This window comes from Epinephelus lanceolatus, chromosome 6 (genome assembly GCF_041903045.1).
Source record: "Epinephelus lanceolatus isolate andai-2023 chromosome 6, ASM4190304v1, whole genome shotgun sequence".
Taxonomy (NCBI): domain Eukaryota; kingdom Metazoa; phylum Chordata; class Actinopteri; order Perciformes; family Serranidae; genus Epinephelus; species Epinephelus lanceolatus.
This window is the reverse complement of record NC_135739.1, coordinates 37,945,938-37,965,486: the sequence shown is the minus strand read 5'-3', so window position 1 is coordinate 37,965,486 and position 19,549 is coordinate 37,945,938. Positions and strand designations below refer to the sequence as shown.

The 19,549-nt window shown below is 40.8% G+C and overlaps 1 protein-coding gene across 1 annotated transcript in view; it reads right to left on the bottom strand.

The window, feature by feature from the left end:
* The window catches only part of LOC117254244 (adenylate cyclase type 1-like), a 67,935-nt gene that overhangs the window by 31,308 nt on the left and 17,078 nt on the right, over positions 1–19,549 (bottom strand). The window contains exons 5-8 of the mRNA XM_033622377.2: positions 13,896–14,023; positions 7,408–7,566; positions 3,612–3,753; positions 387–542 (exon numbers count right to left, since the gene is read on the bottom strand). Of these exons, the coding sequence (XP_033478268.2) occupies positions 387–542; positions 3,612–3,753; positions 7,408–7,566; positions 13,896–14,023 (585 nt within the window). The remainder of the gene's footprint in view (positions 1–386; positions 543–3,611; positions 3,754–7,407; positions 7,567–13,895; positions 14,024–19,549) is intronic.

Genomic DNA, 19,549 nt, shown 5'->3' with positions numbered 1-19,549 from the left:
CACACACACACACACACTCAGCGATCTTAAGAGCAGTGGGTTTAGGTCAAAAGTTGCTCATAATATCTATTCCAGTGGTTTACTTTTCAACAAGTAGTTGTAATGCAGGCATACTGTAGGATTAAAGATGCTGCGAAATCTAGAAATCCAGATTACCACAATACAGTGTGTGTGTGTGTGTGTGTGTGTGTGTCTGGCAGATTAGGAATAGAAGCAGGATTTTTTCCATCACAAATGGACATACAAACCCATTAAAAGGATTTCTCTTACTACGTAACCTAGAAATATTTATATCTTTTCTGTACAGTAGTGGTACACACACATGCATACAAACAGAAAAAAACATTGATAATATTCTGAGATTACAGATTGTGTCTGTTAAATACCTTGTCGTCATCCTCACAGGTCATGACGTTGGAGAAGGGGATCTCAGCCTTAAACATTTTCCTACAGTGCATCAGCTGCACCAGCAGGTAGCACACCGTCTTAAACTTCATCCTCTTGGCTGGTTTGATGTCTGACAGAATAAGACCTGGAAAGATCTGGAAATGAGGACAAAGATAATGAGATGAACAGGAGAGAAGAAAGACTTAGACGCTATAGAGGTACAGAAAACACTTTAAGGTTTGGTTTTGGTAACATGTATTATCTCCTGACATACTGTAAATGTAACAGAGACCACTCACATAATAACAGTTCTTTATCCAAGGCTGAAAACCAAAACCAGACTGTTTTGTGTTCATTCACTTCACTCTCTGAAATAGCCTCCCACATGGTTAGAGTATGTGCACTGCCCTTTTTCAACACATTTAAACTTCATAAATGAAACGTTCCCAACTTCCTCTTATCTATAATCTACCAAGTCTAGACATTAAACTTGCATATAACAAATGGAAACAGGCATGTTACTGTTTGGCATCATGTATTGTTTACAGAAACTGTATAAAAGAACTGGACGTAGCTCAGACATAGAAAAGCAAAGTCAGCGTAAAGTGCCTTAAACCTGCATTCTTTTTAATGGCCAGCGGGATGCAACTTTTCTTGTTGCAAAAAGCGCGATTATATAGAATTGATTGGGAAAATGTCCTGACCTCTCACTTGATTTATTATCTCAGTAAACTTTTTCATGATTAGTTTTTGGTCTCAGTTGATACTTTTAAGTCTTCAATACAGCATGATGTTCATTTAGGAAATTAGGGTCCTGTTTTGAGTAAAATAGATGATAGTGCCAGGCATGCTTTAGGCAGCCTGTCAATCATGATAGAGGCATATGTGTATTCATGGCACTGTGTACATTTAAAGATATCTAGTGTGTAGGATTTAGGGGCAGGTTTTAGATTGCAACCAACTGAAACTCTGCCAGTTCGTCAAGCATGTAGGAGAACTATAGTGGCCGACCATAGATAGATTTTTGGCACATACGCCAAAAAGTTTCTAGCTTTTACTTCTGCAGTTTGCGGCCCACTGAATATGCATAGTAGTGTTTCTCCTGCTAGCCCCACCCTCAAGATCCTGCTGAGCTCATAGACTTTACATTGTGATGACATTTTTAAATGCTTTTCTTGGCTCAAGGAAGGTTTTACAACTATGAAATCTATAAAAAAAAAAAATCAGAAAAGGAAGATTCATAATTGACCTTATTTGCAGTTCGAGGCATCCTGTCAAAAGTTTTACAGATGTCTCTTAATATAACGGTGGCCTATGGGGAAAATGTTTTTGGCCTGCAAGGAATTTTTTGCTGCAAAACCGCGAGCGGCCACTGCTCCTCTCACGCACACGTGGTGACTTCTGGCCAAAGTTCTAAACTTTGGGCTTTAAAACAGGAGTCCAAGAACAAATGACATCACAGTGGCTATATCAATTTCTTTATACAGTCTATGGGCTCTAGTTTCGCAGACCGGGCGAGGCAGGGGCGCAGCGCACCTGCGCTTCGCCAACTGGGTGCGGCCAGGCGGATTTTGCAAGTTTGGCACACTGTGCGCACTGGCGCAGCTACTCCTCTTTCCCACCTCCGTCCCTCCTACCTGCGCAAGTCGGAAAGAGGGAGGAGAGAAGGCGTGGAGTGGGTTTTACACACATCACACCAATCAAATGAGCCCCTCTCCTCGCCCTTAAATGCGCCGCGCGAAGGCGTAATGAGAGTTTACTCAATTCGCCATGGCAGAAGAGAGCAGCAGCGTCAGACGGCCAAACTTCTCCCGGGAGGAAACTGATGTTTTGGTCCGGGAGGTCCAAGCTCGCAGTGTCCGAATATACGGAACTACGAGCAGACCTCCACGGGCTGATGTTGCAAAGGTAGCCTGGGAGGAGGTCACCACAATTGTAAATCAATGATGCGTTTCTCTCGTGCGCGCGTGCTCTCTCTCTTTCTCTCTCGCAGTCTCACTCTGTTTTCTTTTGACTTTTCTAAGATGACAGATGCTGAATATATACTCCCTATCTGATGCTGTGGCTGTTTGTGGTTGGCTGAGAGGGATGTGAATTCATTAGTTTGCAGCTGTGTTAATCAAATCAGATTGGGTTTCCATAACGCGTGCCAAACGCGCCAAACGGTGCCAATCCCCTTTGATCTGACATCAGATGTGACGGGACAGTCGATATAGAGATACATTTATGTGCTGATAGCAGATAGTTGCATTGAATAGTGGTTTTGTGGCTATTTATTGCATTATTAATGTGCCTGATATTCTGTAAACCTGCCTGTGAGGTTTTGGTAACGTGCGCACTATCCGCCAGTCAGCCAAACTTCGGCTTACACCGGCTGCGCTCCGCCTGCGCTGACAGTAAACCTGGTTTCAGCTGGCGAGCTTCTAGTGCACCTTCGGCGAAGCCTTTTGGCACGGAACTGTCACTGCGCCAAGCTGGATCTGTCGACACCTCCCCCTGCTGCGCCGCCACACCCATCTCAGCGGTCTGCCAAACTACCAAACTGAGCGCGCCTCGGGTTGCGCTGCTTGAAACTAGCTCTCCACGGGGTTTGCCACCCTGCGCTGCGCCGGGAAACTAGAGCCCTCTGGGTCTTTGGCAGGTTAACTGTAGTAAATTCAACTAAATTATACAGAACTCATTATTTACAACTTATTTTTACCAACAATCCTCCAGTATATTATCCTGAAAACAGAAAATACAGTTTCCGTAATAAACCTGAGACAAAATTTTGCATCGCCCATCAAGGATGGGAGGAAAAGGAAGACATGACAAGGGCATGAATTTTAATATGCTTTGGAGTGTATTGTCTTGTTCAAGGAAATAAATAAAGCTTGAATGGGATTTTTACGCCAAACTGTGAGTGAAACGTTGGAAAACCTGCATATGTCAAGTGTTTATTTGTATGTGTGTGTGTGTGTGTGTGTGTGTGTGTGTGTATGCTCACACAAATACTGTAGCTGCGGATTAAAAATGCTACGAGTAGAGGCACATATTCGGCTATTGCGCACATGTACAGTAAGTGTGAGACAATGATAGTAGTCATGCATATGCCAGCTTCACACACGGCCTGCCTCCCTCTCTGCATGAGAGGATTAACTATTATAACACTGATAGATATATCACCTGTCGAGTGAGAGACAGGTGATATATCTATCAAAAAAAAAGAAATGATTGTGGCATACTTTACGTCTGTGTGATGGCACAATAAAAAATGTCTCTATGTGATGTTTTTGGAGGAAGGCATGTCTCTCATGACCGAAGCCTGGCTCCACCTCGTAGTCTCCATTCAAACACTCCAGGGTGGTCCTGGTGATGTGCACCTTGCTGGAAGCACAAGCAGAGCAGAGGATGCAAGGCAGTTAGTGATAAAAGTCTGGCACTAAGGTCTTAAACAATTTTCCCCCTCATTATTTTCATCGGCCTAATAGCCCCTCAACTTGCTCAAAATTCTTTGCAGCGAAGAAATTTTCATCCTAACGACTCATTTAATGTGGTAACGAGTCCTAAAATCTTATTACTTCACTTGAAACAAGACCAAATTGAGCCAATGAGATGACCTCATTTCGGTGCTTTTAAAATGCAAATCAGCTTGTTACTGTACATGAGTTTCCCTGAATCAAGTATTAATTTAGTACTAGTGGCCCGCCTCATTTTAAGTTGCTGTCCTTTCAAAAAAAATTATGAAACTACATCAAAGAGGAACAATTCAATCCGAATAAATCCTTATGAGATAAGGTGACTATGTTACACTTACACTATCATTACAAATTGCATGAAAAGACCAGATCCAACAAGGAATTGCATATATGTCTGTGCCATTAAAATTCATTGTTGTTAGAAACTTATGCCACTGCATTTTTGGATAACATATTCCTCTATTAGAGCAGCAGAAGTTTGAAGAAGTTTGAAGCATTCTGAAACAACTTTCAACAGTCATTTTTTTTGCAAAAATACATTGTGTTGCGTACACATCACTGGTTATGCTCAGGTCTGTTATGAGAAAGTTTTGATGGTGTGTGTCTTGCTATTTTTGATTTGAGATTTGTAAAGAAATTGACATAATCTCAGTCAGAGCTGTACCACAAGTTTAAATATGCAGCTGACAATGCTAAAAAAAAAGGAGGGTAGTCACAGAAGGGTAGTGCCCAAATCAGCTGTAATCAAACCACTACTCAAAAAAACTACTCTTGATCCTGAAATTCTGAACAACTTCAGACCAATCTCAAATCTCCCTTTCATCTCCAAAGTCCTTGAAAAAATAGTCTCCAGTCAACTTACCGATCACCTTTCACGCAATACCCTCCTCGATCCTTTTCAATCTGGTTTCAAATCACTACATAGCACTGAGACTCCCCTCACAAAAGTAACCAATGACCTTCTCCTTGCATCAGACTCCAATTCTTATTCACTTCTCATTCTCCTGGATTTAAGTGCAGCTTTTGATACAGTCAGTCATAACATTCTGCTAGATCGTCTGTCCAATCACGTAGGCATCCATGGTACTGCACTTTCCTGGTAACAATCCTATCTGAGTGACAAAAAGCACTGTCTCATATAAAAACACTACATCCATATCTTCCTTAGTGCAGTTTGGCGTACCACAGGGATCTGTCCTGGGTCCCTTACTTTTTTGTATATACTTACTGCCCCTTGGTGACATATTCCGTAGATTTGGCATTAACTACCATTGTTATGCCGATTACACGCAAATTTACATTCCACTTACACCCCGCTATCAATCCCAACTTACAAATCTTGAATTCTGCTTAGCTGCTGTTACTCGCTGGATGTCACAAAAAATTTTTACGACTGAATGCCAACAAAATCGAACTACTAATCATAGGCCCGAGCACCCAACTACCACTCCTCACTGACCTTAGTTTAAACATCAACAACTGTGTTGTCACCCCAAACTCAACAGTTAAAAACCTTGATGTGACTTTTGATTCATCTCTGTCTTTTGATGCTCGCATCAGGGAAATCAATCAGATAGCATTTTTCCATCTACGCAACATCTCAAAGATCCATCCCCTGCTAAATACCTCAGATGCAGAAATCTTAGTTCACACCTTTGTTTGATCTAGACTAGATTGCTGCAATGTCCTCTTCTCTGGCCTACCGCACTGCAGCACAAACAAATTACAACTTGTTCAAAATGCAGCAGCCAGGATACTAACCAAAATCAGGAAATATGATCATATAAACCCAGCTTTAATCACTCTTCACTGGCTCCCAATCCAGTCCAGATCAGACTTCAAGCTGCTTTTACTCACCTACAAATCTCTACATGGCCTAGCACCCCCATACTTATCTGAACTAATCATTCCATACATTCCAACACGTGCTCTCCACTCACAGAATGGTAACTACCTCACAGTCCCCAAAGTTAACAAAAAATGGTAGAGCATTTTCCCACCGTGCCCCACTTCTCTGGAACTGGCTCCCCCAGTCAGTAAGTGATGCAGAATCTGTTGACATCGTTAAATCGAGACTAAAAACCTATTTATTTTCCCAAGCATATGGTACAACTTGATAGCACTTTTTTAATTTATTTTAATTGTTTTTGTATATAATTGTGCTTATTTGTAAATTGTATTTTTTATTTGCAATTTGTATTTTTCCAATGTATTTTTTTTCTATGTGAACTGGAGAGTGTTTCGAGACCATGTTTATGGTGATTTTACACTTTAAATAAAGCTGAATTGAATTGAATTCAACCTTCCCTTTCCTTCCCCTTCCTCTTTAGTTAACACCATTTGCTCTATCAGCACTGTTCGCGCTCTTAGCACTGATCGCATTGTTAGCACTGTTAGCTGCTAGCCACCAGCTACCCTGGCCCAGACACTGAATCACAGATATGCTCTGAATATCATATAGAGCTAGGTTAAGATAATTCATAGTTCATTTTGGCCATTAAGAGATCCCTCCCTAATGTGCTTCCAATATAAAAGAAGGGAGGTAAAATCCACAGTGTAAAAATACACTCTAATCAGCCAAACTCAAAGATATCAGAATATCAGATATGCCGCTATTGGATTTTTGTACCACATTACATTCTGACATTTATATATAATGAGCAGTAGCTCAGTCCACTGCCGAGGTGCCCTTGAGCAAGGCACCGAACCCCCCAACCGCTCAGGGCGCCTGACCAAAGGGCAGCCCCCTCACTCTGAGATCTCTCCACTTTGTGCATGTATAGGTCCTGTTTGTGCATGTCTGTGTCTTTCAGACCTGTGTGTAATTGACAAGCAAGAGTGAAGACATTGAATTTCCCCCCAGGGGGATTAATAAAGTGAATAAACTTAAACTTAAACTTATACATGTAAAGATCTCATAGTTACAATATATCACATAATAACACTTCTCGTGATAATGACATCCTGGCTACATCTTTGATAACCATGTTTAAGTCTCATTTTAATTACAGCATCTATATCTGGAAATAAGCACATAATTAAGGAAACTATCTTATGATTATGGGATACAGATCTCATTACAGTATGATAAAGATCTCATGATCCTAATAGAGATGCTATATAGAGATAATCATAATATAGTCTCATATTTTCAAGTCAATGTCTTCAGTTTTTCTTCCTCTAGTGAATGCAATGTGCATCTGTAGTTTTAGAGAATGCTTTGAGGCTGTTGTGAGAACTGACAATTCCTGTCAGGCAGCTAAAATAATTTTAGTTTTTTGTCTTTGAATTTGTCAGTGAATTTGTCTAGCCTTATCCTTTATGACTGATATTTGACAAGTCTATGGAAACACATGTGGTGCGCCTAGTTCATAAGGAATACATTTCCCCATCTGTGATGGATGCACACATTATGAGGCTATCTCTGTTGCTGGGATACTGTGTGTGTGTGTGTGTGTGTGTGTGTGTGTGTGTGTGTGTGTGTTTGTGTGTGTATTTGTGTTGTGTTTTTACTGTGGCTGCTCAGAGTCCAGTTTCAGTTGGTGTAAGAGTCAGCACTGACCCAGGCAGCCCTCCGGCCTCCATCACATTTGCCAGTGTGACATCGTTTGACCAGACATCATACTGCCATTTCCTGAGGCCCAGCACACCACACAGCACCCGTCCTGTGTGCAGACCAACACGCATGTTCAGATCCACCTCTGTCGCCTCCACCACAGACCTGCAAGAGGGAGTAAGTGGAATAGGAGGTTAATCTCTAAAACTGTTGAAACAAAACCAAGACAATGTAACCTTCCCCTAAGAGGTTATGATTCATTTCTCTGTCTTTCTTTTGTTTGTTTGGATACTGTATAACTGTTTTTGGTAGCTTTCAGCAATGGATCAAACAACAGGTATTAGTTTCAGTGTGCTGATCTTGTACAAGGTGTGCAACCAAGAATATGTGGGGCTCCAGTTATGGGAAAGTTGGTACATTGTTTCGTTCCAGATTCAAATATTTCAACAACTATTGGATGGACTGTTGTGAAAGTTTGCTCAGATATTCATGGTCTGCTCTGGATGAATCTGTCTGACATTTGTGATCGCCTGCCTTTCATCTACAGCACGAGGTTATGATTCATTTCTCTGTCTTTCTTTTGTTTGTTTGGATACTGTATAACTGTTTTTGGTAGCTTTCAGTAATGGATCAAACAACAGGTATTAGTTTCAGTGTGCTGATCTTGTACAAGGTGTGCAACCAAGAATATGTGGGGCTCCAGTTATGGGAAAGTTGGTACATTGTTTCGTTCCAGATTCAAATATTTCAACAACTATTGGATGGACTGTTGTGAAAGTTTGCTCAGATATTCATGGTCTGCTCTGGATGAATCTGTCTGACATTTGTGATCGCCTGCCTTTCATCTACAGCACCATTATGTAGTTGTAATTTCAGTTTGTTCAATACTTATCATCAAATCTCTCCAAAACCAATGACATTTCCACTAGCCTCCATTGTACTTTTTATTTAGTGCTAATTAGCAAGTGTTAGCATGCTAACACATTAAACTAATGCTGGCCTAACACCAAATGACTTAACAAGCAATTTCACTGCCACAGACAGACATTTCCTAAAGTGGGCATGAACTCGTACAAGTTTTACCTCGGTTAGTGCACACTCCTTTGATCCCGATCTGGTGTAAGGTGGTCATATAGCTCAGTCCAAGTTGTCTTACGTCAGACTTTTTCTCATCTTGACGTTCAGATTAAATCAAACAGTCTTGGCTCATGCAAAAAAGCGTGTGACCAAAAACTCATATGGTCTTCAGATGTGATAGAGTGTCAGACTTTAGTCTTTAAAAAGTCTTTCCAAAGTCCCCTGGTGTATGGTGGGCATAAGATGGTGAGCATGGTAAATATTATACCTGTTAAACATCCACATGTTAGTATTGTGATTGTGAGCATGTTGCTAGCTGATGCTAGCAAAGCACCTCTGTGTCTACTAACAGCCTCACAGAGCTGCTCACATGGCAGTATTCTTAAGCCTGTCTCCCACAGCACCAAAAACACACCAACACCCACTAACATCTGGCTTTTGTATTCAGTGGGAAAGGTAATATTCAGCATTCACTCCTGGGTCCAGTGACTTTGCAGTAGTCATGGGTATTCATCGACTCCAGTTCCAATCGGCTTAGATCAGCAGAAATAAATACAACACCCTGGTGGACAAGCTCATTTTAGTCCCTTTTCCTTTGCCACATAATCTTGTACGTATCCATCCAAGCAACTCTCGAACATTGTACAAAATTACTCTGCACCGAGTTTGAGAACGAGACTGAATAAGTAAGAGATATAAAAGAGAAGTAACCACTGTAACATTTTCAGAGGCCTCCTTGCTGCGATCTACTATTTACTAACCTGTTTTCTGGCCCATCTGAGACATTGAATGTGACACACCAGTAAAAGAAAAAACACACACACACAGAAATGCATTGTCTATTGCAGAGCCGTGTACATGGTCTACTGCCAATGGAACAGAGCAGAAGTCTATCCCCTATTTTAGGGAGGTTTTCCAGGGTTTAAAAAACTGGTATACATCTGCTTATTTTGGTGTTAAACTGTTATTAGTATTGTTGCTGTTTTCCTAGAAATGACTTGACTTACTAGAGTTTATGACTTGTCTATCACCATGTTTACATTGATGCTGAGCTAGATCATTAGGGCTATGCATATTACCAATTTTCAAACAACATTTTATCATGTCTAGGTGGAGATATAGTCTGTCCAAATCATTTCTGGTTTCCTTTCCTCAAGGTGGCCAATCTGCTGGCCCACTGACCCATTTAGTGGAAGAAAGAAACATTTCAACTTTATTCTGATCCAGTGTAAATAACTAATGTATGTAATGAATCCTCAAAATAAAAATTTCTTTTGAACTGGAAAAACTTGAGTGCGTGCATGCCTGCATCTAAAGTGTTTACATTTATGTATGTACAGGTACATACACGTGCAGACCATCTCAACTTCCCCCGTGTTGTGACGCACAGGAGATAGAGCAGGACTCTTCCTCTCCACTAAATCACTACATAAAGCTTCTGGTCACCAGTGAAAGGTCAGCCACTTCAGACGATGTTTGTGTGTATGTTTACAGGGTGGCGGAAAAGAAAATGTGGTCTGCCCATCAGGCTGAAGGAGGGATGTCTCTCTCACACACACACACACACACACACACACACAAACAGGGATGATGAGTGTGTATGGCAGCACCTGTCTTCTGAGATAAAGGACTCCTACAGCAGCATCCATCCACTCAGACAGTGCAGCAGGGAAAGAACATGACAGGAGAGGGCTCGCACAAGGAAATGAGGTAAAGGCTCTCTGTGTATGTGTGTGTGTCAACATGCTGGTGGGGGGTATGCTACATGTGTATCTTTGTGATTGCAAAATTGTCACAGATTGAATTTGTCTCAGTTTACAGAATCTATCTGTCAATAATATTAAAACTTGTGGAAGTCCCCAACATTGCTTTGTCATGTCCAAACAAAAAGTACTTCTTGCTGCTAAACTCTTATGTCTCGTAAAACCACTACTGTACATGTGTGTTACGTTGATGTTACTGTAGGTAAATTTAAATGTTTGACAGCTTGTTCCGCAACAAGCAGGAGAAAACTGGGAAATACAGTAAATGTTCCATCTAGTTTAAGCTGATCTAAATCTCAAACAGGAAACAGTCAAACATATTTGATTCATGACTATAAAGCACTAAAGACAAAATTCATGCAACAAAGCTGCACTTTTTAATAATAAGCGCAAATTAATAAATGTTTTTGTGCTAATCCAAACTTTAAATTCTCAAAAAGATTAATTTAATTTACTTTGTTAACCTTCATGGCAGAGAGGACTAGGCCTTTATTTTGAATATTATGATTTAGACTGGCTTTTCTTCCTAATTCTGTTTAAGACAAATTCAAAACTTTGTTCATGCTTAACCATCGTCTTAATAAATTCAGTATAATGCGAAGATCTAGTCATCAGCAGCACAAGATGTAAACATTAATGGAGTCTTCTTCGGCTCAGCTGTAACGTTAACTATCTCAGCATAGTTCCGTAGAGAGAAAATAGTACCTACATATCTTAAATAACTGTTTTTTTTGTTTGTTTGTTTGTTTGGTGCTTTGTGCACCACAAGCCAAGTGCCGTCTAGTTCCATTATACTGGAGAGAGGGCCGACATCTCTACAGATATCTCCAACAGCAACTCGCATCAAAACAAATTAGATTATCAAATGACACTACAGGTAAGAGGAAAAATCAGCATGTCCTCACTCCCAACTCATCAAATATGGCTGCTTTGTCAATGATTTTAGTGTCAGACACCAACATACTGAGGGACCTTTTGCAGCCGTATGATACGCACCGGACAGGGCCGTCGCAACCGGACAGGCAAACTAGGCAGTTGCCTAGGGCCCCACGCTGGAACGGGGCCCACAGAGACGGCTGACATTGGTCCATATCAATGACAATATGATGGAACCCCTATAGACACTGCAACAACGACAACATGTTGGAATCCCCCCTAATGGGGCCCCCTACTAGCTGCTGCTTATGAGTGGCTAAGTGGGGTGACCAGACGTCCTGCATTGTGCGGGACTGCACAGCATTTCTGTCTCTTTTCATGCTTCACGCAAATTGAGACCATGTCCCACATGACTGGTTGCCACCTGCACTAGCATTGCTGGAGTACCGTAGTACTACGGTACCTCACGGTACCACTACTGTGGGATAAGTTCAAAGTCCAATTGCAAGAGGGTGAGTGTCCATGCGCCGTCTTATAACGGCGTGTGCTGGCCACCTGGCACTCAATATGCTGCTGCGGTGGTTTGATTTCCAGTGACATTTCAGGTATTAGCTGAGCTACTGAGTATCTTTAAGCAGTGAAAGTTACTATTTATTTCTTTTTACTTGTAGGTTAGATTTGTTTATATGCTACATCAATTGTGTGGGTTGAATGGGGGTCACAGACGCTGTATTCCTGTCAAATACAGCACAAGATAAGGGCTTACCGGTGACGGAGAAGTCCAATCCATTGGCAGTTGTCAGTAATTTTGAAGGTATCTCATACCATATGTATGCAGATGACCTCCAGTTATATTTTTCTTTTAACCCTGATAGGACCGATGGAATTGACTCACTGTACGATTGTATGAATATAATTAAGGACTGGATGGCTACTAACTCCCTTCAGTTGAATGCAGCTAAAACTGAGATTTTAATTATTGCACCTGACGCCTCAGCATCTAAAGTGGCCAGCTGCTTAGGGTCCCTCAGTGCTAATGTGCGCCGCAAGTTGAGAAACCTTGGGGTCACATTTGATCAGGCCAAAACTGTCACTCGCTCCTGCTTTTTCCACCTCAAAAACATTTCCAAACTCAGATCCATGTTAACTTATTCCGAGCTAGAAATGATCATCCATGCTTTTATTTCCTCACGTCTGGATTAGTGTAATTCTCTTTTCACCTGTCTAAATAAAACTTCATTAGACCGCCTCCAACTGGTCCAGAACGCTGCCGCCAGGCTTCTGTCCAGATCTCATAAGTTCACTCACATCACTCCAGTCCTGGCATCCTTGCACTGGCTCCCTGTTAATTTCAGGATCCAGCACAAGATTCTAACCATCACTTACAGAGCTTTCCATGGTCAAGCACCTGCATACTTGACGGATCTGGTGTCCTTTCACTGTCCTGTCAGGTCACTGCGGTCCACTGAAGGCCACCTACTTACTGTCCCTCACACAAGATTAAAAACGAGAGGTGATAGAGCCTTTAAGGCTGTTGCACCAAAATGGTGGAATGCACTACCTCATGAGCTGAGAGCGGCCTCTTCTTTGGACATTTTTAAAAAGCAGCTAAAAACACATGTGTTTAGGCTTGTGTTCCATTAATTGTCCATTGTATCATTTCTGTATTTCGCTGCACTTTACTTTTTATTTGTTTTTGTATATTTTTTGCATTGTTTCTGTTATTGTATTTTTTGTATTTTATCTTGTGAAGATATCTTATCTTGAGAAGTGCTATATAAATAAAATTTACTTACTTACTTACTTACAGTGATTTGTTTTCTACAGAGCTCTACAGGCGAGTACGGGGGGGGCTCCAAGATGCCTCTTGCCTGGGGCCCCCAGAGTGTCTTGAAACAGCTGTGGCTGTCGAGTTAATTTAATAACCACACAGTGTGCTAGTATGTATAGCATGGCACACTGGTAAGGCACGTCACATGATGTTACATTATGTTCATAAAAACCATACTTATTTTAATCCAGACCATGATGTTTTTTACTAAACCTAACCAGGAACTTTATTGCCTAATATTAAGTAAATATATACGTAAAAAAAAGTGTTTTACCTACGTAGTAAGTTTATTTTGAAAAGTCTGTATGCAAGTAACGAGCAGAAACTGTACATTTCCTGTGAAAACAGAAATGTTTTTTGAAAAGACACAATCCATGTAACAAGCATCAGTTGAAACGCCAACCATGAACATCTAAAACTGACGCAGGAGGGTACCTAGTGTGTCATATTTTCATGTTTAGGTCCACTAACAAAGCGGTGGTATCTGCAAGTTGGCATGAGAACAAGTTATTTATAATTATGTATTTCTGGATTTTGGTGTAAACTGTCCCTTCGAGTACAAAATCTGCACTGCCAGCTGCAGAGAGGTCAGCACTTCCTGTTAGGCTCTTAATATAAAAAAGTACGTAAAGAGCAATCAAAAAATGGCAAATTAAAAAAGATTGGAAATACTGATGAATTTCTGCTAACAGACTGGACTGAAAAGTTTCTTATTGGAGGTAACAGCAGTTTTAGCAAAACAAAAAAACTCCCACTTATGTTAGTTATCAATTCTAATTTACAGTTTTAATAAACGGCAAATTCCTTTTCAAGTCACCCTGTTCATGGAGATGAGATTGAACCTCATGTGTTGACCTGACAGATGTGTGGGCGCCCAGATGGATGTTAAAGAGAGGATGTAGGTGTGTGTGTGTGTGTGTGTGTGTGTGTGTGTGTTTGTGACTCACGCAATCGTGTCAATCATGTCCAGTCCCATCTCCACACAGCAGTGGGCGTGGTCCGCCTTGGGTTGGGTCAGTCCTGACACACAGTAGTAACAGTCTCCCAGGATCTTTATCCGCCTGCAGTGATTCTCCTACAGATGGACACAAAGAAAGAGACGGACAGATGATAATCCGAAACAACCTACTGAAGTCCATCAGAATGTCAGTTATAATAAAGATGTGCTTTCACTGTTTACAATGGCAATAAGTCGTTCTTGAGATGGTCCAATACTTTGGTCCAGACTGAAACATTTCAACAACTATTGGATGGATTGCCTTGAAATAAGGTTCAGGATTAGGCTAATTTAGGGGTGTAAAAATATACGTATTCATATTGAACTGTTTGTTACAAGGCTTTCTATTCAGTACACAATACACCAAATCATCCATTGAACTAATCCTATTACATATGGAAAATGAAATATACAGTTTCAAATGTGTTTAAGTGTGTTTATGTGTTCTTAGTGCCATTGTGCTCAACAAGGCAGCACACACGATGAAACAGGCAACACGCTGTCTGTCCCTCCCATCCCCAAACTATAACATTCTACTCCAGTGAGACACACTGGAAGGTAAGCCATGCTAAGCTAGCTCATTGCAGTATTGTTAGTAAAGCCATTATCAGACCAGAAGATTCTCCAATCACCAACAGGTCTGGTGTTTGGAGCCAAAAACCAAAACAACGGTATGTTGCATCTGCTGTAAGACTGTAAGTTACATCAGTGGGAATACTTCAAACATGTCAACTCATTTATGCCAAATTCAACCCAGTGTGTCAGTACGTGGAACTAGACGAAAACAAGGAGCAAAACAAGCTACAAGCTAAAGATATTTCCACAGCATTGAGGCAGCCATTTCCAACTGATTCTGACAGGGCAAAAGAAATCACCAAGGGGATTGGTAAATTCAAAGCCATGGATACCCATTTGTGTAGAGGAAAACACAGGCTTTACAAACATGCATAATGTAATTGAGCCCTGTTACAATATTCCCTCAAAAACCATTTCAGCCAGACCATAATTATAATGTTGGTTTTAAAACAGTTAAAAATGTTAAAAAGAAAAAGGGGCAGGGGGGAAATTTCTCTGACACTGGAGAAACAGAGTTGTTTTTTTGGTTTGCGTTTGTTTATAAGAACAATGGCCTACTACATTTAATATTCTATAAGGAGTTGTTTTTGTTTTAGATGCTGTTATGAAGACACCCCAGGAGATTGGTCACTAAGGTTTAACTCCATCATTGCTCAAAATCAAATAAGTTTATACTTCATAATGATGAAGTCAAAACTTTTAAAAATCAAGGAAAGTTCTCCAGCATTTCTATTTTTTTGCTGTACTGAAAAGATCTGATTCGAACCAAAATTCAAATTTTCTGAACCATTACACTCTTGGCTAATTGTAATAAGTTTGGTGATCCCCTAATTTTTCCTCAATTATCACCACCAGGTTAAAATTTCAATTGCTCCAGTACTATGGTTTATAATTAAATACCTGCAGAACACTTTACATTTCCATATGTTTTAACTGGCATGCTTATATGCTACACTAAAATGTTGAACATGGTGAAAAATTATACCTGCTTAACATAAGCAGGTTAGCACTGATATTATGAGCATGTCAGAATCATGACATTACCATTTAGCACAAAGCATAGCTGTACCTAAGTACATGCTAAGTACACAGAGCCACTAGCATGGCTGCAGATTCATAGTCTTGTTTTTAACAGTCGACCTCATCGTATATCATACATAGTAGGATCCAATTCTCTGGATCTGGATCACAGATTTAAAAATGCTTCAGTGCCTCACCAGTTATTGATTATGACAGGACCATTGCTATTTTTAAACCTTTTCTTCTGCTGATAAAAAGCAAAACTGAAATAGTCTCTCTTGGGATAGAAGCAAAAGTTTGAACTCATGATGCACATCTGTAGACCATTTCTACATCTAACAGCTGAAAGTTACTCACGCGTAACATTAAGACAGACTGTATTTAACTCCTCTTACACGAGATCTGACTGTACAGAAGCGGCATGGATGCTTCAGCTGCTTCTCTGCTCATGTAAATCAGATGTGTGTGCTTGTGCAACCGTGTGTGTGTGTGCAGTTGAGGCCAACTCTAATTGCTCCGACATGCTCTTGAAGTAGAATCCCTCCCACACATTCCCAGACAGATCAGCTATTTGTCACAGTGCACATTGTGCACAAACTCCGCAACGATGACACAAACACCAATACACACACACACACCATCACATCACATGAACTCACACTCAAACACACCTACAGAAAAGCACAAACAGCAGCACACTTACATGCAAACATACTGTACAGGTACTTCGGCTCGGTGGCACACAGGGTTTCCATTTGGCTCTGTATCACTCACAGTCATCAGAAAATCGTAACGGTAGACCCTACAAAGCTTAGCCTGCAGGCAGCCTCTGAGTGACAAACACACACACACGCATGCACACACACACAAACACACACAAATACAGAGGATTCATGACAACTGCAGGGTAAGAGGCGGAGATGAGAAGAGAGGAGACGGGGTGCTCTGGTTTTCTGCTCACGGGAGCAGAAAGATTCTGGCGTGGGAGGATATGAGAATTCAACGTGGATGATTATCCCAGCGCTAGGAAGAGAAATGGAGTGTGTGTGTGTGTGTGTGTGTGTGTGTGTGTGTGAGAACAGAAATGAGAGAGATCAGCTTACAGAAAGCCATGTTCCAGGAGAGAGGTATCTGTGTGTGATTTTGGAGACAAATTTGGGATTTATTTTAAACCATCTGATTGGGGACAGTTTGTCTAATTGGGGCCAAAATCAATGTCTGCAGTTTGGCTTGATGAATGTCATTATGGTTATGTGAAAGTTAGGGTTAAGTTAGGCGTATGTGTCTGTAATGGTTAAGTTTAGGTTGAGCCTGCGGGGGAATAAATGTGTTGTGTAGCATACAGCAGTCAGACAGGCTCAGTTGCTGCGACAGAGCCAGTTTGAAAGTGAATTTCTCCCTCGCTAACACGACGGGGCATAAATCTCAATTAGGATGCAGCTGCAGCTACACACACGCACACACACACACACACACACATGCACACAATATATCCTCATCACACGATTTCCATATAATGGCTTTCTGAGTGCTGGAGCACTGATAGCAAGCCACATATCACCTTGTATCTTGCTCTTTCTCCCCCCCTTCTGTCTCTCTCTCTCCCTGCGTTAAGCCATGACTGATTGCTGAGATGCAGAATGAACTCAAGAGGGATAATCCCGCTGATCATGTGACTTTTATGTGTGTATATGTGTGTGTGCATGTAGAAAGCAGAGAGTAAACTGTCTGAAGAGAAGAGGTCAGGCAAGTGGCACCCTGATCGTTTGGTGTGAATGTGGTGTAACCGACATTATGGAAAAGATTGGCTTTTATGCTGTCATCAGAAAGCTCTTGAGAGATAAGATCTATTTGATGATCACAACATAGTAATTGAAAATCACTAAAATCATTATATGATAAATAAAATTTCAAAAGAAACATCTCATGTGAAAATCAGAGGTTACTTTTAAAGCAACACTGGCATATGTGCATCTATGTATACCATGAATTTGCAGCCAGTTCTCATCCCCAATCCATCAAATACCAACACTTTGTCACAACCCTCAGCGTGTAATAATGACACCCTTTGGCATCTTTATGCGATGAGTCAGGCTTCAACTAACTCTAGTGTATGGGAGGGGAGGGGAGGTAGATGGGTCAAACAACTGGACTTTCACCCAGGAGATCACAGTTCATGTCCTGTGTGAAATCAAAGGCCACCCTTGTTTTATGTAATTTACACATCATCATACACTGACATCACTCACGTGGCATATTTACATCATGTTACATAACAATGACTTATTTTATTCTAAAACATGATTTTTGCTCTAAAAGTAACCAAGTACTTTTGTTGCCTACACCTAAAATTTACCACATGTTACAGTGTGTTTCAGCTGTGCGTCACAGAGGTGTTAAAGGCTGCCCTGTGCGTCGCTATCAGACGCAGAGGGGTGTGACAAAGCAATGGTATTTGACAACCTGGAAATGATAACAGGTTAAACTTGACATGTTTAAAATGTAACCCTGTGAATTTTATGAAATACTTCAGTGTTCTAAGATTTTAACAACGCTCTACACAAGCACATTATTCTTAGAATTATGAATATATTAGAGAAATTGTTATCATTTGAACGAATATCTAAATAGATAAATGATTCAAACTCCAAATCTGTCACAAAACTAAAACAAGGAAAACACTCATAGTCAGTTAATTGCAATACAGTGTAAAGTAACAACAATTTCAGCTGTTTAAGCACTTTTACTGTTGATGTTAAAGCTGCATTAATTAACTGGACACACATCCCTGACATATGATTCCTTTAGAAAGTTGCAGAGGTTAACATCAGGTTCCCAGCATGTGCTGGACTTTGAAGCCAATTTCTGTAGTGGCCTAACAGGGGAATTCCATCCGTCACGTGATGCCCTGTGGCCCAAAGAGACTTTTTTCCATAGACTTACATGGCAACAAAAAACACGTCTGTAGATCAGAGGATACATTTTTTGAGCATCACAAGCCCTGGGAAATAGCTCATTTGACTAGTAAGTCTTGCAGAACCCAAGATTGAATCATTTTATCCTCATTCAAGTTAATGGAGCACTAAACTGGAAGGAAGTCTCCAGTGCACCTTCTCTCTGGGTCGCACAGTGCAGAAGCAGTCCCAATCATCCAGGTAATCTTATGTGCAGCAGTTGAACTTTTTTCAGCTTCATGCAACACTGAGCAACTACATAGAAATGAATATGCCCTGCCTCCTCTGCTGTATCCAGTTCACTTTATACATCCATGGTTAACATGTTTGCAAACAATTACCTATTTACATGTCAAGAATTTCAAAATTTAGTCATCTGTAAAGTTGCATTCATCTATTTTTGGCCACAAGGAGGCAGAAAAACATCAAATTAAACAGACAGATTATATTATCCAACATTATCATCCTCTTAGAGTTGTTTTTATGTCCACCTGATGTCCAGTACTCTCTCTTTATTTAGCTCTGGTTTGGTCTCCAGACTCCTGAGGAAAAATACCTGGTTTCTTAGCTGCTAAATGTTCCACTTTCCACTTCCACTTTCAACCAACCAGCTGGTTACTAACTGTGTCTGTAAGCTGTTTGGTGCTGGGCAGGTGGTGTACAGTACATTTATCAGAGCTTGTAACCTGCATGATTAAAAACATTGATGAGAGCCCAGAGACACTAAAGCATAAATGTGCATAACAAACAAAGCGAGGAGCTCATTGAAGCTAAAAAGCTCCTTGCAGTTGCAGTGTTTGTGATAATTCTCTTTGACTGGTGTTGGTTGAATTTGGCTCAGCACTCTAGAGTTTGACAAAACAATCTTAACTCAAGGTCTACATGGGATACCTATCTGGGGCACTCAGTCAACCACATCTCACAGTCTTCATTAGTGCATTGAGTTTGCTCAGAGAAATATGACAGAGATAATCTTTGAACATACTACCACATGTTATCATCTGACCAGAGTCACACACTTGGCTGTAGGTCATGCAGTGATAAAAACTGAGCC